The sequence below is a fragment of the Salminus brasiliensis genome, chromosome 11 (assembly GCF_030463535.1).
Source record: "Salminus brasiliensis chromosome 11, fSalBra1.hap2, whole genome shotgun sequence".
Taxonomy (NCBI): Eukaryota; Metazoa; Chordata; class Actinopteri; order Characiformes; family Bryconidae; genus Salminus; species Salminus brasiliensis.
In genome coordinates, this window is record NC_132888.1 from 17,031,098 (window position 1) to 17,053,633 (window position 22,536).

The following is a 22,536-nucleotide window of genomic DNA, read 5'->3' on the forward strand; positions in this document are numbered from 1 at the left end:
GTACATCTACTACTACTACTACTACTACTACTGGAGAAGAAAACCTGCTTCAGAGCTGCTCGGGACTTCAGACTGGGGCGAAGGAGTGGCCCAGCCAGACTGATCCATCTGTGGAAGGAGCTAAAAAATGTCTGTGTCCCATACTCCCCATCCAACCTGACCAACCAAGTTTGCAAGGATAATCTAAGAGGAGTAGCAGCTTTCCCAAGACGCCTTAAAGTTATAATTGCTGCCAAAGGAGCATCAACCAAGTATTGGGCTAAAGGTGTGTACGGATATGTATACCCCTAAATAACTTATCAATAAAATAATAACTTTCTCAATAAAATAAAATTGCATCATTTCTAAAAGCCTGATTTCACTTCATGATTATTGGCGATTGTGTGTAGATGTTTAAGGCAGTAAATGAAATCTACTCTAGAATAACTTAATTTTTTATTAAGTCTAAAATAAATGTAAAAATTAGAGAAGGTGTAAGGGTTGAGCAGACTTTCCGGCTTGACTTTACATCCAATGGCTGTGACATGCACCATTACTACGGGATAATCAATGTTATTCATTTGATCAATGAGTGTTTTGGTTTATATGGTTCAAAAGACATACTTTATCTGATCTTTATTATTTTAGATTATTTATACTAACATAAAGGTGATAAAAATGGTCATCCACGAATAGCTCTTTATCAATTCATTTTCCAAAATAATAAGACATTCGCTCATTTCAGTCCTGCATATGAAATAACATTGCTGCGGTGGGTGGTGGCCACAAGTATGATGTTGCTTAGGGCCCCAAATATTCTGATTTGCCCTTGGCTGACAACATCAGAGAATGGGGCCTAGTATTGGGTGGGACAGCAACCATGATTCTCGCTGGGCTTTAGCTGAACACACCCCTGCCAGACATAATTGCAAGTGTGTTGGCTTTTGCTGTGGGAGAGCTCCCTCTTGACTGGGGTCTTACTCAGGAAATGCCAACAGACACAGATATGCCACAGAGGAAGTCCAAAGCAGGATACTGTTTGCCATTACTTTATTTTCTCGAGAATTTGTTTTCAGCAGGGTCTTTATTAAACCTTGCCTTGCCTTCAATGCTGATCTGTTCCTACAGCTACATACATTGACTCATGCTGCTGTATTAATGAATGATAAATATGTACATATGTATATATATATATATATATATATATATATACACACACACACACAGACACGCACTATTTCATCTCTGTATATATATTTGTATATTTGTATTTTGTATTTTTTTTGCTTATATTTCTATATTTTCATATTTTTATATTTTATTCTTTAACTTAAATGTAACTTATTCTATTTTTATTTTCTTCATTTTTATTTTATTTTTCTTTTGCACTTTTGCACTTTACTTCATTAAGTTAAGGTTTAGTTAAGTTTAAATGTAGATTTTTATTGTATAGCTTGATGTGGGCAGACTGTCATAAAAGCATTTCACTGCAAGTTATACTGTGTATGACTATGTATGTGACAAATAAAATTTGATTTGATTTGATTTGATTTGAATGTGGTCTGAAAACTGGGTTAAGAGCATGGCTCATAAATCTGACGATTAAATATGCACTTGCAGCACAACTATTTGAACTGTATTCAGGATATTATCATATTTTTCAGGTCACACAAAGCGCACACTTCCATAAACTGGTTGCTAGATGGAATATCAGGCCAGATATGTGGTCCAAAAGATAGTCTCTGTTAAGATCCGAAGACATCCCGACTACAGAATGAAACCAAGCGGATGAAGCATGGCTCTTTAAAGGCCATTCATAAAACTGCCTCCATAAGCTTCAAAGCCTCCTGTTCGCCTGGAAACAGAGAGCAGACATCCTGCTTCCCCATTGGTTGTAGACACGGCTGGTTCAGAGCCAATCCAGAGCAGCACGTCTCTGGTCTGTTTACCAATTGGTTGTTTTCAGGCCAGAGGACAGCACCAGAATGAATCCTTTTAATCTCTTAGTGATCTATAACTAGTCATGCAATGCCCCAGTCTGGTACCTGGACCACTTCCAATGGTTCATTAGAAAGGTCCATTTGTTTGCTTCATAGATTGAGCTGATCTTGCCATTGAGAGCACTGTCCTACTAATAGAGGAGAGGGATAGACAAGTAGATTACTGTAGTGATTTGTGTTTCAGGCTGCATCCCCAGTTTAGTTCTCATAACATCATCACAGAATTAGCTGATTGTGCTGGGAACTTTAGATTTGAGTATACACACTTTTTTCTAGCATAATAAAACGTTTTAATACTTAAAACATAAGCAAATGACACTAAGACTTTCTTTACATGTAGACTGTAGTTATGGTATAAACTCTGGGGGAATCAGATGATCATTTTTATGGGGACATATTGTGAAATAGCTGTGAGCGTCTCTAAAATAGTGCTCTGAACTTTACTGTGATATGTGGTATAATTTTCAGCTCGTTTCAGATGATTATTTTCCAGAGGATAAGCTCTTTAATCGGACAGTGAGTTTCCCCCCAAAGTGTTTTGGGCGGAACTGGCGTTCCAGGAACAAGAAGGAGGAGAAAGAGGGGGGGCGAGAAAACCACCACAACATGTTGTTCACTGCGAAGCGAAATCCTTACGCCCTATAGCTCGATTATAAACGTGGAAGGTTCAGCTTTTCGCCCCAAATCCAGGGTGTGGTCACCGGACTGTGTTTTTCGGCATGTCGCTCGTTTTCTGCCCAAACAACTTGTCAGGGAGTGGACCTCCGGGACGCCGCCATCTTTAGGACTCGTCTGGGAGGGAGCCGAGCCGCTGGGCCGCCGTTAGACCCGGGGTGGAGTTTCGGCTGTCGGGGACTATCTGTTCATTGCAGTTAACATAGCTCAACAGCGGCAGCCAACTGTAAAAATAATAATAATAATAATAATAATAGCTTCGCTGGGAAGCTCTAGAAAACCAGGAGCGGAGAGGGGGATATCTGCTGAGATCCAACGTTACTTCTACTTGTGGACTAACGTTCATATCGTTAACGTTAGCTAGATATAGCTACTTCTCGAGGGCTGAGTTGACGGCGCTTCGCCTCCCTCGCAACTTCAATTTCAGCGATTAAAGAGAGGCTTTCTGGCTCCACAACCTGGCTGTGGAAAGGGTGAGTATCACTTTGTATTTCCAGCGAGTAAATTAGCCAGATATCATCGTTATTGCAGACTGGCTAGTCAGTCAGTGTTAGTGTCAGAAATACAGCATGATTATCTGCACTGTACCCTTACTCTCTCTCTCTATCTCTCACACACACGAACGGCAGCTTTAGCCACCCAAGTGTTAGTAGCTAGCTAGATACTTCCCAGACTTTTCATAGCACTGTAAGCCCTGTCAGTTAACCTTAAACTAGCTATTCGGAATATAAGTTTGTGTTATTGTAGCTTGCAGTTAAGTTTCACAGTTTGACTCGTACTGGTCTTGAAGTTCATGCTGAGGAAACTTCGCAGGAGATCGCTGAGGCTAGCTAACTAATGTTAACCAGCGATGTAGCTAATTAGCTATAGCTAACTTTCCTAGCGATACTCTTAAAGCCTAGCTAGCCAGTGTCCTTGTGTATTTGATCATTATTAGAAGTATTATTATTATTTTCTGTATCATTATTATTATTATTATTATTGTTATTATTATTATTTTTTTTTAATCGTCCCCCGGGTGAAGGTGAGACGTCACGCTGCTCTGACGACTGGTGTTATGTGGTCAGTGAACGGTGGCTAATGTGACACAGCCAGCCACTCAACACTGGTGCTGCTTCTGCCCCTCTCAATTCCTAAGAAAGACCCATGTGTGCCATCCAAGGTGCTTTGGACCTTGCATTGCTAGATAACCATAAAAGAGGGGATCTTTATTCCATGGGTGTTTTATTAACGCAGGCTGCAGGCTATCAGCAGTTCCTTCCTGGGAAGAGGACTCTTGTGCTCACACTCACTTTAGAGAGCCTAATAAAACCTGCTGTCATTGTGGACTTCTTGATGACACGCTGGAGTCGGACCTAAGCGAATGGGTGAATCTGACATTAGTAGAGACATCAGCTAACTGTCTGACATTCTCCTCCCCTTTCCCCCAAAGTCAACTTCCAGTTAAGTGGAACTTAGATGTGTAGATTAGAACCTGTTTGTGTAAACGTCCGTCTCTTGCCATGGCCTCTCCAAGTTTTTTGGTTTCTTCTGCAGGAAAGAACACAAATTCCAGCGCTGTAGCGTTATTACACACAGGTCTACGGAGTGATCTGATGTGATTGCTTTATCATCACACTGATTGTAATGGAGAAAGGGCGCAGTAATTGTAATCTCGTAAGCCTCTGCTGTCGTGGCGTACTGGATTTGTTTATGGGTTCGCCTCACACAAGCATGCAAACTGTGAGGGTGTGTTAAAAGGACTGAATAGTGCTTCTGTTGAAGGGAGACACTGTCCTCTTTCTCCCCGCAATTGTCTTTTTTTTTTCTTTTTTTTTTTTCTCCTGACCTCGTAGCAGCCACTCCTCCTCCCAGCATCACTTGTATGGAACCGCCAGGATCTCTCCACGCCCACAAACATCATATTTGACAAGTGATTAGCATTGATGGCTATGAGCGATTAGTGAACAGTTGTCTCCAGCACCAGCCTGTTGTTTCTGACATGGTGTATACTGTATTATGCTGCTGCATAGCTGAGATCTACACTGACAAAACACTGTGATTTAGGACTGTACTATATATCATATCAGCGTCATCGCAACGTGCACATGCGCAGTAGTCACATTGCTGGATGTGCAGTGTCATGAAAAGCAAATTAAGTCATACACATCATGCTACTGCTTGCTTGATACAAAAGTGAAATTGGTGCTGTTCTTGTTTTCCGTATGTATATATATAGCAATAAAAGTATATTATACTTTTATTGCTCCAAGGTCTAGTGGACAGGGGTTAGCATGGACACTCTGAATTGGCTGCAGTTGAGTAATGCACTGTGTGTTGTGAAGTATTCCTCCTTTAACCATCCTTAAATATTTCTGAAACTTGTGCCACAGTAGTCCATCTGTTGGTTCTGCTATCTGCCGGATGGCATTGGCAAATAGATGGCCTTACATCCTGTTGCCCGCGCACATCGATGAGCCTTGGGCGCCCAACATCCTGTCACTGATTTTTGATTTGTCTCTCTTCTGACCTACCCCAGTAGTCACTCACCACAGCTGACCAGGACCAATCCACAAGCTTTGCTGTTTAGGAGGTGCTCTGACTCTGTCGTCATGCTATAACATTATGGTGCTTGTTAGTCACACTCAGGCCTTAAGGACTGATGATTTCTCTTGCATATGCGTTGACAACGAGACACAACTGACCTTGACATGTGCTGCTGTTATAGGATAATCTGTGATGTTTGTGTTTTATGTGAGGGGTCTTAATGTTTTGGCTCATTTGTGGGAAGGTTTATGTAGTGAGTTTGCTTTAGACACAGACATTAAATATGTAGAAATGCTGTATTAGGCATATTAGTTACATTCTGCTTAGTAATTTGGGAGCTTCAGTACAAGATTGTTGATGCAGCTACTAAACCTTATACCATCTTGGTGTATACTCTATTATAATATTGTAGTACATTATAGGTTGCCACGTATATAATGATGAATGTCCAATAGGAGTGTAACAATGCAAGTGTTGTAATGTCACTATTCTGTAACTTCTGTTAATTAAGATATCTGCTCGAACGCAAATTGAAGTATACAAACAACTAGCATCTATCTGCTGCTGAATGCACTAGTGCGTTCATGTGATGTGCCGCACTCCTCCCGCCTCCTAGCTCTTATGTCATTTGATTATGCAGCAACATTGATGTTTATTGTGTGAATATCAAATTGTGAACTCTGTATCAGGAATGAAATCAAACCTTCGACTGAGCGTGTGTTGCAGTCGTAGTGTTCAGGCTTTGAGTCATTCACACTTACAGCCCTTAAATGATATTTTACTAGGATGCACATATTCACATTTGCCATGAAGGTCCTGTTAAACAGGATGTGATGTTCTTAGCTAGAATGGCCAACAGGCCTTTTATTTTGGAATAATGTGCAAAACACACTCCCATGACATTTTTCTACTGTAAAAACTGAAACTGTGACTGTAAAAACAAAAACCTCACATTTTCCATTTTACATACCCTGCTGAGTTGCATTTGCGCAATGTGTGTGTGGGGGGGGACAACACTTCCTCACCTGCATCCAGTGCCTCTCTTAGCTCTGTTAGCTTTAAATAGGGGACATCTATGTCTCATCCAGCATGAATATCTACCAGCTTTTATTATTTTTGAATAATAAAGCACTTTTCCAACATGTTCCTCTGCATGCTGATCATATATTCTTATTAAATTATCTTTAACACCAGTACTATCACCTAAATATATCCCTACACTCATGGGGGATGGTGGGTCTTTGCGTTTATTGCTCTGCTTTTATTGGCTGATTTATTGACCGAAACAAAGGACTTTAGTTAGAGTCTTTCCAGGTAGAGTTGCTGTCTTCTCTGTGAGTTGTGCATATACAAATTGTAGCTGGTCGGCTGGGTTAGCTTTTAGCCTAGCATGGATACCTGCTTGATTCCCTTGACAGTGAGTTCCCCTTCTGATGTGTAGTTGTAGATGTATAGATGCTACTCTAATGTAATCGAGTTTGTTTTTTGAGATAATCTAGGACTGGAAGCTGGAAAAAAAGAGTTGCTGGCCAACTAGGATTAGCTATTAGCCTAGGTTGGAGACCTGGTTGCTTAAGTCTTAGCTTTATCGCTTGTTAAGTTTGAGTTACTCTTCTGTGGATAATGACGCAGGACAAGGTCTGGTTCATGTAGGAACCCATTTTTCCTTAACTAGTAGAGTCTGGTAAAAAAATTCATCAGCTATAGTTTGCGTTTTACCAGCTTTGACGAGAGCTGTGGTTTTCACTTGTGAGCTGGATGTATGTCAATTGTGAAGATGTAAATAAAGTGTTCCAGTTTTATTCATATATGCCAAATTATTTAACAGTTTTACGTTCTTACAGTTTACTAATATCAAAATTGGTCATAAAGCTTTACTGTAAAAACATCAGAAGCTGATCAGTTACTAAGCTTTCCTGGCATTGTAGAAACATCTGCTCAGGCATGAGCCATGCTGATTGTTAAGCAGTTATATTGCCTTAGCACTCATGCTGGGATTTTGACTTCTGTGTTGTTATTTCAGTACTGTTAAATTCATAAGTTAAAGGCGAAACTAGATAAATGTAGACACCTGCTAAGAAAAAGGAAGTACCACACCATTTAAACACGAGGTCTCTGATAAACCAGGCTGCATTATTTACAAATTACAAGATCAACACGTGCAGCAGACTGTTGCCCTGTGACTCATGGGGTTGAAATCAGGGCGCTCGTATAATACACAGCAGAAGCAGGGCATGGCCTCTGTAGGACTGTGTCAGAGCCGAAACCAGTTGTCCTTGTGTCATATATTTTTTTGAAAGGATAATAACAGGTTGCCCTTTCGTTCATCCTTCGCTGTAATGATGGACTCAGAAGGGTGGTTTAGATGTCTTGGAGTATTTAGAAGTTACTCGCAGCACTACACAGAGGACAGTGAATTGGTCATGTAAAAATGTCAATGTTAAATTGAGTTCCAGATGCTGTGCCTGTTACAGCCCGGTTTGTGCCCTGTCTTGAGTAAAGAGGGAAGTAGCTAAACAGTGAGGCAGCTCGCATGCACGTGGAATTCCTGCCCTGTTACTTTGTTGTCCTGTCCTGCTACATTCCGTGTGTGTATGTAGGATGCCATGCTATGGTCTCATCTTGTTTTGCATCTTCCACCTACAGTAATTTTGTCTGGGTCAAAGCCTGAGTGGGCTGTGCTTGCTAATCATATAAATCATTGCTGCATTTTTTTTAAATGTCAAAAATCTTGTGAAAAATGAAAAATTTGTGCTAAGTCACTTTGTTAGTCTGCTGCGCTGTGGTTATCGGTGCGTGAGGCTACCTGCTACTGTGTCCTTGTCTATTGTGTCCAATGTGTTTTGTATTATTGTATGCCGCATGTGAGCCATGTGCTGTGTAGTACAGTGTGTGTGCGTGCTGTAACAGAATGGAGCTTAGCTCAGTGCCAGGGTGTGAGGCAGCTGGTGAGTGGTGGGAGGCAGCAGGAGCCTGGGCCAGTCTTGTGACCGACGCATCAGCCCATCAGCCCTCAGCTCTCAGCATTGTGTCGGTGCAGCCGATCATCTGAGCAGCACTCGTCGGGGGGTGATACGGACCCGAGTACAAGCAACAAACAAAGCGCTATTTTAGAATGAGGTCATTCCCATACACTCGTCTGCCTGCATGTACTAATAGACACATTTGTGTTGGGTATCAGAAATGGCATGGCTGACTGCATGGGGCAGGTTTATAGCGACTTGTGGAGGTTTAAAGAGTGAGGCTTTTAGACAGGTGACAGAGTTGCGTGACTGGTTTAGACTTATTAAGGTTTTATGTTAACAGGGTTTTCCTAGGGATGCGTCCATCCAGCTTATTCTCTCCCAGCGTTTCAGCATCTAAACTCAGAGTTCCAATGCAGATATCAGAGACTCTTTATTAATGTAAATACACGGTAGTTGTTAATGTACCAGTGTTCTTTTTGCAAATTCAGAGCAATGTAGAATGTTAAACAAAACCAACCTTTAGTGCAGCTGTCTTAGCATTGTCCTGGCCGGCCTTTCTCATCAACGGCCCATGCTGCATCTTTTTTTCCATAGAATCATGTTTTCACTTGCAAAACCAAACTAATTTTGATGACCCAACATCCATTCCAGTAATGTATTGGTGATTTTGTCTCTGACCAGGGTGAACGTGCATGTGTGAAAGGGACTTTAGACCTTTTTTTTTTTTTTTTTTTTAGCCTATAGTTTACGGGATTAGTCCATGGCAGGCGTTCCTATCCCCGCAGTTCCTGTTTCCAAGCTGTTCCTGGCATCAAAACACCTGCCTTTGCTTAATCATCCAACCAGGTGAAAGTAAGTGGCAGGTTCAGAAGCCAAGCAAATGCATGTTTGATCCACAGCTACTTGGGTGGGTTGCTAGGTGTCTTCTCAAAATGAGGCAATGTTAGATGTCTCCCCTTTTTGGGTGGCAAAAGGCATGATTCAAAAAGAAAACTATACATTTACATATTTAAATATGTGGTTCATCTAAATGATCTTGCAGCTCAGAGCAAACAGCTTAGGTCTTTTATTTGTTGCAGTGCTTGTCCACGAAGGAGCCTTTCTGAATTAGCTGCAACAAGCACAGCACTGAGTGGAAAAAAAACATACTCCCGCCTTCTGTTGTCTCATATTTCTGAGGCCAGTGTTGCATTAATGGATATGAAATGTTGCATTGCCTCACTCCTCAACACCTCCAGAGTGCATGGTTGCCGCCAGCTCTCCGGATTTGCATTCGGTTCAGACTCCGCTATCTAGCGATTTCCTGACGTCGTAGTAGACACCTGATCAAAAGCCGGTGCTATGACAGGAATGCTTTTCCCCAAAGCTATGACGTGCAGCTATAGGTTATTTGGCTTTGCCTGCCAGTCAGCAGCATACGCATGGCAAACGCACACTGCCTGGTTCTGAGAGGAGACTTTACCGGCCCTTTGGCCATCAGCCTGTGGATGATGTTGCCATGGAAACCGAGGTGCGAGTTCTAGCTGGGTTTTAGAAGAGCGCTTTGGCTAAGCGATCTCTCTGCTGGGTTCTGCCTGACTGCACTGCCCATCCTACCTGTCCACTGATTAAGACACTTGCTGTGGGGGGAGAGGGGGATGTTAATGTCTCAGGACGTTTGACTCGAAACAGTTGTTTTTCATATCCAGTGCAATTATAATGTGCTGTTGCTCGCCCTCCCTGATGGACAAGGCTTGCTTCCTTGTATTCAAATGAGCAGTGTAATAAGATCTGTTTTCGTTTTTTAACAAATCGAGCTGATGAAACTCAGGAAGTAAGCGTTTTAAAGCTTGGAAAACATCTCCATCATTTCAGTGACCGTTGAGGCAAGTACAGACAAATCTGTTTTTAGTCTGAAATCTTCATAACACAAAATATTGGCTGGCCTGATAGCAGCACATGATTAAAGTAGACTCGCCCTGGTTCTCTCAATGCCTGAACTAAAATCCCATGTGTTAGACATCTGTATCCCCTCAGCTGCGTTCAAAAGCTCTGTAAAGCGCTGTGTAAACATCTGGCCTTTAAACCCAATGGCGTACCTACCTATGTAGTAAGTAATGATGCAATACATCACTGTCCTTTGTAGATGATATGAGAAAGTCTGTCTATCTTTGGCAAGGTCTGAGATAGTCTGACTGTTCTGGAACATTTACCACATGAATTCTTAGGAAAACTTCAGCAATTCAGGTGTAGATTATTAACAAACACCTACATCAACGCCTAAAGCCAGAGTCTGACTGAGTCTGAGTTTGTGCTGGTCGGGTCATGTCTGCGGAATTTATTTGACAGTCGAGAGTCGAGTAGTGTGTGAAGTGCGTATACTCGGATATCACGTTGGAGTGTATCAGACATGTTTGATATATCCCCCCACCCTCTCACCTCAACCCAAACAATATCTATCCTGCATAATCTAGGACTGTATACTGGTCAGTGAGTCAATCTGAATGTGTCCTGTCAGTAGCCAATGAAAAGTAAACACAGGACGTAGATATCGTAAAACAGCCCTGTGCTCACACGTTCAGTGGACCTAACCTCAAATACTGCAGCAACTACATTCTGGTACTAGTACACGTCCGATACTATAGCATAATTGAAGGTGGAACATAAATTCATATAAGAAGCCAACATTGGCCAATATGTGCTACTCTCCTCTAGAGTTTATACAGACCATGCTACCTCGGTCTTCTCACACATGACCTCACCCAAAAGCTTTTCGCATGGTTTTAATGCCTTTAGGTTGGGCAGGGCAATATGCTAAAAATACTTTATCACAATATTTAAAGACTATTTTTTGCAACACGTGGTATTTATCACAATACATGTAATCACAGTTTAAATACACGGTTAGTAATGGAAGATGATCAGTGTTTATTAAAGCACTAACAGTATCCTTGATATGCTTAGAAAAGCATATTGTTATCACGATAACAAAATGTATCAAAACGATAAAATATTAGAAAAATATTGCCCAGCTCTACCTTCAGGAGTATGAATATGAAAAGATACTACAATTAGGAAATCACATGAGAGGAAATGCAGTGAAACTAGACTGCAAAACAAGCTTTGTAAACTCTTTATTTAGATCTGTTTATACCTATGGCATCTTTTACCCACTGTGAACTAGCAGTTTTTGAGCTGAAACTACGAGCTGTATCGGGCTAGGACAGTAACAGGGTAACCTGGTCTTACCATTTGTTAGTTTACTAAAGGACTGACTGCCTTTCTCAAGTCAATTTAATAATAATAATAATAACTTTCAAGCCACCGTTAATCTACTGTGGCTTTCTGTGATCTTCATATGGCTTTGATTTAAACGCAGAACCGTCAGAATGCTAAGATTGGAAAGAGTCATGAAGCTTGCCTCTGTTCTGAATGATGGTTTTACATTTACACCTGGTGTGCGATGGGCTTTGAGTTATATACATTACATGTTCTTTTCAACTGTGTTACCTAAAATCTGAAATCGAATGTCTTTCTCTCTTTTCACCTCTTCCTGTCTTTATGTCTCCCTCCCTCTTGCCGGGTGCATAAGAGATAGGAAGACTGAATTAGACATCATCACGTCTCAACTTCCAGTATCCGTCATTTGAAATTAAAACTCTGCAGAGGGCTTTTGTCATTTCAATTTCATGATGACATTTAATATAAAATTCTGAAGCAGTAAAGGCGATCATTCTGCAGCGGCTGGCCTGCTCATATCCAGAGAGCCATACAGAAGTGCTTTGCTATCCACTGAGATGCTACTGGAGTCAGGGCTAATAATTAGATAGCTGGATACACAATGCAGAAATGAGACATTTCAGTGCAATGATGACTTTTAACAAGTGCAAGATTAGTGTTCATTTAAATGCCTTTCAAAGAGACTTCAAAGAGTCTTCAGTCTTTGTTTAAAGACCGCAGGAGACTCTGTTGTTCAGACAGCCAGGGGATGTAAATTCCACCTCCCGGGTGGCAAGACCGAGAAGAGTACGCTTGTCTTCTGTGTGTCTTTTGGTTTTCAGTGTTTTAAAGACCTGATTAATCATATTGGAGCCTTGATTGTGACGCTGTGCTTCATAGGCCCATGCTGGAGCCTATTAACAAACAACACTATGTCCAAATGTTTGTGGACACCCGCTCTAATGGATGCTACTTTCAGTTTCTTTAGTTTCAGCTACTTTAAGTTACACTCATTGCTGAGACAAATGCGCACACAGCGCTTGTCTAGTCTCTGTGGAGAAGTATTGCCAATGGATTAGGCAATAAATTAGGACACTTTGGAGCAGGTACACATGTTTCTACTGAAATCAAGGGTATTAAAAAAAATTATTAATTCAGTGAGCAGTTGTCCTGATACTTTTGTCCAAGTAGTGTAAGTCAACAACTGCTTTAACCGCTATGGTTAAAAGTGTCTGCTAAAACCAAAGGATCTTCAAACAGATCAATGCTTTGCAAATTGTGACAGTTGGAAAGGCCCTTTGGTGCTGCACGATTTTGTTGATGGAATGATAATTTGAGTTATTCTGAGATGTTGTGATTGTGATTAGCAGTGATTCATCCATGTCCGTGCATAGTCACAGTGTGCTCCGCAGCATGGGAGGACTGGCTGAGGGCTGTAGGCAGCAGAAGGCAGCAGAGAGAGCACTGATGCATGGCTGGCTGTGGCTCAGGGCCTGTGGGAGTGACAGCGCAGTTAGTGTTGTGGCTGCAGCTTCTGGGTGTCTCCTCCGCACTTCCTCCCTCCCTCCCTCTCTCTCTCTCTCTCTCTCTCTCTCTCTCTCTCTCTCTCTCTCTCTCTCTCTCTCTCTCTCTCTCTCTCTCTCTCACTCAGAGACTCAGCAGGAGAACATGCTGTTCTGCACAAATAGTCAGCTCACTCAGCAACAATGGCCAACTATGCCTTTATGAGCTGAAAGCATAGGCTGTGGCTGTGTCTTTACTTGTTCGGTACAGTCATGAACAGGTTTTTATTGAGGAATTTCAGGGATCCAAGATTGGGGAGGGTTTGGGTTAATGTACGTTATTGCTTTGTGATACATTAAGGTCCAACAATTTCAACGCAGTATTGAAAAATGAACTGTATGATGTCTATCACATGTGACAAGTTATATGAAATATATGAATTAACCATCCTTTTGGTGTTTTTAGCCTTAACCATAATCTGCATTTAGCCATAAGAAAAAAAAAACATGCCGTCACCTGCCTTATTTTCTGATCACCTCAGTTGTACAGCATGGTTATCTGAGTCAGCTGCAGCCTTTCTGTCAGCTCGAATTAGTCTAGCCATTTTCTGTTAACCTCCAAACAAGGCATTATGTCCACAGAACTGCCGCTTACTGGGTGGATGTTCCCGAAAAATCCCGGATCAGGTTTTTGTTTTGTTTTAAACTTTTAGATCTTGTAGGTTATCTATAGACTTTGCACAAGGCTATGGTACTTACTAGTTTTTTTTTATTATTATTAAATAAAGGAGGTCAGGACATTTTAACAAATGAAATCTCACGTAATCTTGGGTCTACTTTTACAGTCGCATCATTTTAAAAACACATATTACACCCCTAGTTGTTTGGTTCCTTTAGCTTAACATGTACGTCGTCTCTGATAAACAGTAACGACCGTTAAGTTGCACAGGCACCTGTCTCAGATGTCTCACAAAGTATACAGAGTAGGGTGGACATACTGTCAGGAACTTGCACTAATTCAGAGTCCAATCTGTGTCTCCATTTGTAGCTGCAGTTGGTCACATTCTCATTGGGGGGAAAAAGAGATGGCAGCAGCCTGTTTTCCCAGTCCCTCTATGCTGTGCTAGCCAGGAAGGCATGGCTGCATCTGTCATGTGGTGGAATCGGTTGCTTAGTGTGCCAGTCATACTGCTGAGGCACTTCACACTGCTGTGTGGTTTGAAAAGACACTATGGCAGGCATTATTCGCAAAGAGAAAAGCCTTCTCTGTCCATTGCTGGTGACATTGTACTGAAGGCAAATGCAAACAAGAAATGTTATTTTAAGAATTCACTGTTTATCCAGTGAAGTACCGGAACTTTGCTCACTCAGTGGTGGACACTGTTATCAGTAGTAATTTAAGGGCGTGTTCATACTTGTAGTTCGGTTCTCTTGGTCCGGACAAAGCAAGAAAATGATACATACATTTTGGTTCTGGTTCTGAACTGCTTTGCGTTCATACTGGCATATTTGTAAAAAAAAAAAAAAAATGTAGGACGGATGTATGACGTTGTATGACCAAAGGCTGCAAGTAGAGATCTGCATAATGTGGGTGTGTCTGCGGGTCCTGCATGATCCTCGCAATAACTAGCACCAAATTTTATTTTAAATCTAGCCACTAGACCCTTAAACCTGGTTAATGAAATGTTGATCTCTCTATCAGTATTAAACCATAATTTTGAGATTTTTACATGTTAGTTTTAGTAAATGCTAAATGTCATGTCTGTGGGTAAGGTAATCAGAGAAGAGAACAAGGTAGTGGTGTCAGATTTAAGCTGTGTTAGACTTCCTCATGCCCCAAGACTCAGGAAGCATGAGTTTACCTGCTTTACTGAGGCAGTTGGGAAATACTGGTTCTGTGGAAACGAGTGAACGAGTAATGAAGAGAGAGTGGTCTCAGACTTGACTGTGATGAGTCTTCTTCAGAGTTGTAAAACCCTTTCATTCCTCACATAGCTCATCTGTGTTCTCATTCTATTTGCACGTCTTTAGGTGTTTATCCGTATGAGGCCGTTGTCCTGCAGATGAGCCATTGCCGGGGGCTGTTGCGTCGCAGACCCAGATAGTCCCTGGTGGCTGCGGCCCAAGCCCAGCTGTTACCCAGCATGCCCAACGTGGTCCGTGCGGGGAGTCTGAAGGACCCCGAGATTGCTGAGCTCTTCTTCAAGGAGGACCCTGAAAAACTTTTCATTGACTTGAGAGAGATCGGCCATGGCAGCTTCGGCGCAGTCTACTTTGTAAGCACCACTACAACTACAGCTCATTAATTTTGACTTATTTTATGATTGTGTGTGACCTGAAGTTTGGTGTCTTATTTAGAAATGTTCCCATTGTGTTTTGTTCACAGGCACGAGATGTGCGTACCTCAGAAGTGGTGGCCATCAAGAAAATGTCCTATAGTGGGAAACAAACCAACGAGGTGGGTGTTTTAAATATCAGCAAGTGTCCCATGACTCCCGTGGCTTGTTTTTTCAGATAGAGACCTGACAATGCACCCTGACTCATACTGCTGTCAGATTCGTTGTAATGCCAGTGTAGAACAGGAACCACAGACATAGAGCAACAAAGACCATTTGATCTTTGACTTTCCCCAAAAGGGCTTTTTAACCACTTTTGATCATAAGACTTGACATTCAGCGTAAGATGGGTTTAAACCATGCAACTAAGGCCACATTCACACAGCAGGTAAAAGTGCCTCAGATGTTTTATCTGTGTGGCCGTGTGAGTGACAAAAACATACAGAGTCTGACACTTTCAGTTCCAATTTGGGAAACTTCGGTACCAAAATCCGATACATACGACAGTTTGACTCAGTCTGAGCAGCCAGATCTGAATTCATGTGACTTTTACGTCAATCCTCAACATTCGCACGGTTAACACAATTAGAAGGCACGTATTACAACCGCATAGTGTTTGTTTATAGGAATTTCTAGAGAAATTGCCAAATGCAGCAACAGAAGGATGTGGCTGCCGCATCATGGGGGGGAAAAAAAAAATTAAAATTAAACCAAGGACGCAAACCAAAAAAGTTTCAGTGGCCGAATAACGTGCCCTTTATACAATGAGCTTGAATCGCATTCTCAGCAATTAGCCCAGCTGTCAGCCACTGGATCTACTCAATAGCTCCTGTGATACTGTTGAAGATGAAAGCGAAACTTCACGTGAATCATTGCTCTTTTACGCATGCACCTCAGTTTAGAGTGTGAACTGTTTACAGGAATATCGGATATATGTAACATTAAAAGGACTTAAAACATCTGATTTGATGAGAAAATCGGATTAGAGTTACTTTGGTTGCCGCTTAACGTAGCAATAAAGCATTCACAAAGCCTTTATTAGCACTCCCTTCTATAGATTTATGGTTAAAAATGTGAAAGTTTAGCTTTTGAAGAAAATGTACTTAAACTAGAAACTGTTTAGTGAGTGTTCTACAGTTAATGCTTATGCATAATGCATAATGCTTATGCAATTATAATGCATATATGTTTTACCCCCTCCTCACAGAAATGGCAAGACATAATCAAGGAGGTGAAGTTTCTACAAAGGATCAAGCACCCGAACAGCATTGAATATAAAGGATGCTACCTAAGAGAGCACACAGCTTGGGTCAGTGTGCGCTCATTGCTGCATTGTTTGTAATGTCTTGTATTTTAAATTGAGTGCAAGATTATTAATTAATGTCTTAATGCTGTACTTATTACACATCCAAGCCATTATAGCTTACTTAAAATCATTATTCCAAGCCCAATCAAGTTGGTCTGTTAGTTCTAGACATTTAAGGCTTTTGCTTGTCTCCTCTGTTCCAGTTGGTAATGGAGTATTGTCTGGGCTCTGCTTCAGATGTCCTCGAGGGTAAGCTTTGATGTTTTTGTGCCCACTCAATGTGCTGATCACTGCAAAGATATGTGAACTGCATACAAAGCTTATAGTTATCAACAACGATGAGCTGAATTTATTAGGCTTATATGCTGAGTTTCTATGGTCGATTTAGAAGACTGCTTTCACCTCAAGAAATTCAATTTAGTATATACTATACTTTACTACATATATGTATATATTCTTTTTTTGCAGTACACAAAAAGCCCTTACAAGAACTGGAGATAGCAGCCATTACCCACGGTGCTTTACAGGGACTAGCATATCTTCACTCCCACAACATGATTCACAGGTGAGGCTGAGTGCTTTAAGTGTGTACCACTTCTGCATGGTGGAAAGGGATTGGGAACATTCTGTACATCCTGTCAGTGGAGCCTATTGTGTTTTAGATGCGAAATCTCAGTGTTTGTCAGGACATCCAGTCTCTTGTAACTGCTGTTTATAGTAGTTGTTGTATGATATGCATATTTCATGCTGGTTTTTTGGGTAAGTCATGAGCTGAGGTGGGACCGGTCTACCACTAGAGGCCGTGTACCTAAGACCTGGCCCAGAATACACAATTAAAACACTTTTTTTTCTGAATGCAATAAAGACAGCAACAGCAAAAAAAGTGTTTCTGCCCTGTTGGATTATATGTAGCACTGTATACACTGAATGTATTTTGTCTTCTCCACCTGTCAACCTTACAGGGACATCAAAGCTGGAAATATCCTATTAACAGAGCCTGGTCAGGTGAAACTGGCTGACTTTGGCTCTGCTTCCATTGCTTCTCCTGCCAACTCTTTCGTGGGGACTCCGTACTGGTAAGTACTATTAGCCTAGCGCCTCATCCTACATTGCTCTTGCCAGTACCCCAGCTTAGTGTTGCCTTTTTCTTTGCACTGTAGTCTGGGACCTTCTCTAGGACGGATGAATATCTAGCCTAACAGGGACCACTGCTGTCCTCCACATAACTTGCTGGAATTTGATACTCCATAGATAGACATGAAAAGATCAATCAGCTATGCATCTGTATCAGCTGATAATTTAGCCAATCCTAAGAGCTGGTCAGATCATATGATTCATATTTTTTTAGTTGTTGCAGTGTTGCGTGAGGTCACTGCAGTTCCTCATTCAACTGCTTGAGGTCAACGCAGACCTTCATTAAATTCGGTGTTGAAATCCACTAATTGTCTGCTTTTTTATATATATATATAAACCATATCTGACACACATTTGTAGAATGACGTGTAAAACTAATGACCTGAGATTCTCAGAGACCTTTAAAAAAAAATCTTGAGAAATTTACCACAAGGTATAATTATCCTGAGATAATTAATTTAAAAATAAACAAATGTTTAACTCACTGTAGAAAAACCCACTTCACCTTTCCTTACTTTTGAAGGCCCTGTAAGATCCAGAAGCAATAAGATGTTTCTCTGTTCAGTGTTATGTTAACAAACTTTTTCGATACATCACTCACTAAGTTGCGTCCTCAGCCACCCCATGAGTCATCACTGCTCTGCCTCCGCACCAGTTAGTTCTCGTGCTGTCAGCTCATAAATTCATTTAAAAAGACATTTACTCAAATCTTGCTTGACATGAAAACCTAGCAGTTTAGTCTGCAATGATGAGAGAGATTTCACATGGCCATGTTGAAGTTTTGAAAGTTGGGATATTTTTTTTTCTGCCTTGACGCAGTGCACTAAATGACCTTTTTTGTATTTTTGAGGAAAAACAATGCTTTGTTAATGTCAGCAATGCCCTCCTTTCTTACCCACAGTGAACTAAGTATATGTTTTCTTTATATCCTCTTTCCTTGTTTCAGGATGGCCCCTGAAGTGATCTTGGCTATGGATGAGGGTCAGTACGATGGCAAAGTAGACATTTGGTCCTTGGGTATAACTTGTATTGAGTTAGGTGAGTTTGCATCTGCGCTGATGCCTTTTATTTCTTTAAAACCTTTATGTGAAGGATTCAAGTTTTCTTGTCAAATCACATGAATCACTTATTTACTTTGCCATTTACTTTTGTTTTACCATTTATTTTTATGTATCTATTTTTTCTGCAGCGGAGAGAAAACCTCCACTTTTTAACATGAATGCAATGAGTGCCTTATACCATATAGCGCAGAACGAGAGCCCAACACTGCAGTCAAGTGAATGGTGAGTTCAGTGCACATTGATTTTCCCTCTGCCTCAAACCAAGAGCCTGTATGCCTTGGCCATGCATTATTTAGTTAGGTCTTCAGCCCTGTGGTGAGTTCACATGGCAGTTGTGTAAAAAAATAAATAAATAAAAAAAAAAAAAAAAAAAAAAAATCAACATCTCTTCTGCCTTCAGGACGGATTACTTCAGAAACTTTGTGGACTCTTGCCTTCAAAAGCTACCCCAGGACAGACCCACCTCTGAGGAGCTGTTGCAGGTAAGCAAACTGAAATTTTTCATTCTAAGTTTTTTTTTTTTTTTTTTTTAAACCACTGGAGCTCATGTTACAACTACAAAAATATTTAAATATTCAAACTGTCATCATGTTATAATTAAGGCTATTTCTTATATTTATGTTTTTGAAGAACTATTAGATGTACAAACTCTGTACGCCATCAAAGGCCAGCATATAACCATTTGTCTGATGTTTTTCCCGAATCAGAGTTCTCTAAAGTTTTCATCTAAAGCATGAACAAGGCTACTGTATCTACCTTTAGGATATTTAGCCCATGTTCTAGTTGACGTTATTCTCTACACTTGGAGAGTTCATGAAATACAACTTTGAGCATAATTTCATGCCAACTAACCTTTTTTTATGTTTTCATGCTGAATGAAGGTACAAGAACATATAGAACTGTGAAAAGTAACACTTAACATTATGTTTATCTTAAAGTCTTGTAGTTGTGTTATGTTTGTTTGTTTTTGGTTGGGGGAAAGGCACTGGTGTATTAGAATTTTTTACTAAAATTTGACTAAAATGCTCATCCCTGTTATACACATTCTTCCTATTATGCACTTTGCACTGTCGTTATAATGTTTATCAGCACACTAAACAAGCAGGTTCATTTTATCCCTTGCATTTCTTTTGGAAAATCTTTTCTGCAGCATGCCTTTGTGATGCGTGAACGGGCTGAGTCAGTGCTGAATGAACTGATCCAGCGCACCAAAGACGCTGTGAGAGAGCTGGACAACCTACAGTACCGCAAAATGAAGAAGATTCTCTTCCCAGAGGCACACAATGGGCCTGCAGCAGAGGCACCGGATGAGGAAGAGGTTAGCTGTGTCATTTGCTGTTTTACTGACCCACTGGTTTCACACAACTTTATTAGCTTGAAACCTACATAAAAAAAACACATAAGTGTTTAATATCCAGCAGTTGTAACTGTGTCAACTTTGTGAAACCAGTTTCATGAAACAGTCCCTCAATTTAGATATAAAACACATATCACAACAGTGCCATTTCTGATTGGTTTCAAATAATAAATTCAGGTCACTGAGGATAGCCTCTGATTTGCTTGCTTATTTGCTGCTAGACAACTAAAGCTGACAGCTTTTTTGTTAGGCCATCTCTGACTAATTCTAGCCAATAATCATGTTAACTAAATTGACTTTGGTGTTTCTTGCTATTTCCAATGTACTTTCTGACAAATTGATGATCTCCAGGCTTCATTTTTTCATTTTATTTATATTTATATATGGGAGAGAGAGATAATAGCATATATATAACAGAATGGAAATGTAGGAAGTTATTATATGGTTTATGAAAACATTTCACAGAAATGTCTTTCATCCACAACAAAGCCTTCAACACAAAGGGCTGTATTTTACTGATGTTTATTTTTAATAAGCTAGTAAGTTAAGGTAACTATCTACATCTACATACCATCCTGCTTCTGCTATAAGTGATCCAAGTCATGTGGTCTGAAACTGAATGTTTGCAGTTAAGAGTAGAGCAGTCTCAATGAAAGCCAGCATACACTACTGTAACATAGTAGCTAATGTAGAGACTGACAACATTTAGATTTAGACAAATTTAGTTTTCTGTGAGGAATATCTTGCTTCTGTTGTAGCAAATATTTAGTAGATTTTCAAATCTAGGACCTAATTACTTTTCAGCAGACAGCAGTCCCAGTTGTAGTACTAAGTTACTTGTTGTTACTTGTTAATGAACTGCTTGCCCAGCTTCTCTCAGACCCCCTAAGTAATTGCTGTGAATGTGTTTGTGTGTTTCTGTAGGAGCCAGAGCACAGTGCTGGGCGGACAGGCACAGTGAACAGTGTGGGCAGCAGCCAGTCCATCCCTAGCATGTCCATCAGTGCCAGCTCCCAAAGCAGCTCCGTCAACAGCCTGCCCGACGCCACTGAGGACAACAAGAGTGAACTGGACCTAATGGAGGGAGACCACACAGTTATGTCCAACAGCTCCGTCATTCACCTCAAACCGGTGGGTGCACTGACCCAGATGCTTCAAGTTATTACAAAACCCAGTTGGGTAGCTAAACGCAATCTCATCTAGTCATATCTGAGGAAGATTGTCCTGATTAGACAGAGTGTTATTAAGTGTTTTTCTCGCTGCAGGAGGAGGAGAGTTATCAAGAAGACTCTGAGGCTCAAAGTGTGCCACCTGAGGCACAGTCCCCACCTGCACAGACCCCTCGTCGTCAGTACCGCAACAGAGAGCACTTTGCCACCCTCCGGACAGCCTCACTGGTGAACAGTTGTTCATTGTGCATTTCACCATTGCTCTGACGTCTGTAGGAAGTTAAAATTGAATCCCTTATCCTTAACCCAGAAAAACCATGAGGCCTAAGGTACTTTTCTTTGCGTGTGGGTGTGTTTCAGGTGACTCGTCAGATCCAGGAGCATGAGCAGGATTCTGAGCTGCGGGAGCAGATGTCTGGATACAAGCGCATGAGGCGGCAGCACCAAAAGCAGCTGTTGGCGCTGGAGAACAAGCTTAAGTCAGAGATGGATGAACACAGACTCAAACTGGACAAGGAGCTGGAGAGTCAGAGGAGCAGCTTCAGCTCCGAGATGGACAAGCTCATCAAGAAGCACCAGGCAGCCATGGAGAAAGATGTACTTTATTGCACTGTTTTTCAACACCAAAGAATCATTACCCTGTTAGCTGGAATACAAACATCAGTGTTTGTCTACTGTAATCAGTCATATGACTCATTCCTGTTGGGTCAACATAATGTACTCTGCTTTTCTTTCTGGTATAAATTTTGCATTATTAAAAGTTTGTGGACACTTTTGTTTCCATTAGGCCAAGACCTTTGCCAATGATGAGAAGAAGTTTCAGCAGCATATCCAGAGCCAGCAGAAGAAAGAGCTCAGCAGTTTCCTAGAATCCCAGAAAAGGGAGTATAAACTACGCAAGGAGCAGCTTAAAGAGGTTAGGAAACCCCAGTATTATAATCTCAAATGTTGAACTAATTACCTAATGTAATCCCAAAGGGGTACATACAGCACAATGTAATTTAGTTTTAGATCATGGTGTATTTTCAAGCATTTGTTGTTCTTAAGTTTTCAGTATGTGTAACCCTGTTCCTTCACAACTACTCCTCTTTCACGTCATGGGCAGGAGCTAAATGAGAATCAATCCACACCAAAGAAAGAGAAGCAAGAGTGGCTGTCCAAGCAGAAGGAAAACATCCAGCACTTCCAGGCAGAGGAGGAGGCTAACCTTCTACGCAGGCAGCGTCAGTACCTGGAGCTGGAGTGCCGCAGGTTCAAACGGCGCATTCTTATAGCTCGCCACAATGTGGAGCAGGACCTTGCAAGAGAGGTGAGTGGAGCCAGCCTG

The 22,536-nt window shown here is 41.1% G+C and overlaps 1 protein-coding gene across 1 annotated transcript in view; it reads left to right on the forward strand.

The window, feature by feature from the left end:
• The first annotated feature begins 2,554 nt into the window (after positions 1–2,554).
• The window catches only part of taok1a (TAO kinase 1a), a 28,921-nt gene continuing 8,939 nt past the window's right edge, over positions 2,555–22,536 (forward strand). Inside the window, exons 1-16 of the mRNA XM_072691978.1 lie at positions 2,555–3,127; positions 14,878–15,122; positions 15,233–15,304; positions 16,390–16,491; positions 16,692–16,737; positions 16,957–17,053; positions 17,451–17,564; positions 18,569–18,660; positions 18,812–18,905; positions 19,084–19,165; positions 19,834–20,001; positions 20,965–21,171; positions 21,306–21,437; positions 21,570–21,806; positions 21,997–22,125; positions 22,315–22,518. Coding sequence (XP_072548079.1) covers positions 14,991–15,122; positions 15,233–15,304; positions 16,390–16,491; positions 16,692–16,737; positions 16,957–17,053; positions 17,451–17,564; positions 18,569–18,660; positions 18,812–18,905; positions 19,084–19,165; positions 19,834–20,001; positions 20,965–21,171; positions 21,306–21,437; positions 21,570–21,806; positions 21,997–22,125; positions 22,315–22,518 — 1,908 coding nt within the window. The 5' untranslated portion in view covers positions 2,555–3,127; positions 14,878–14,990. The remainder of the gene's footprint in view (positions 3,128–14,877; positions 15,123–15,232; positions 15,305–16,389; positions 16,492–16,691; positions 16,738–16,956; positions 17,054–17,450; positions 17,565–18,568; positions 18,661–18,811; positions 18,906–19,083; positions 19,166–19,833; positions 20,002–20,964; positions 21,172–21,305; positions 21,438–21,569; positions 21,807–21,996; positions 22,126–22,314; positions 22,519–22,536) is intronic.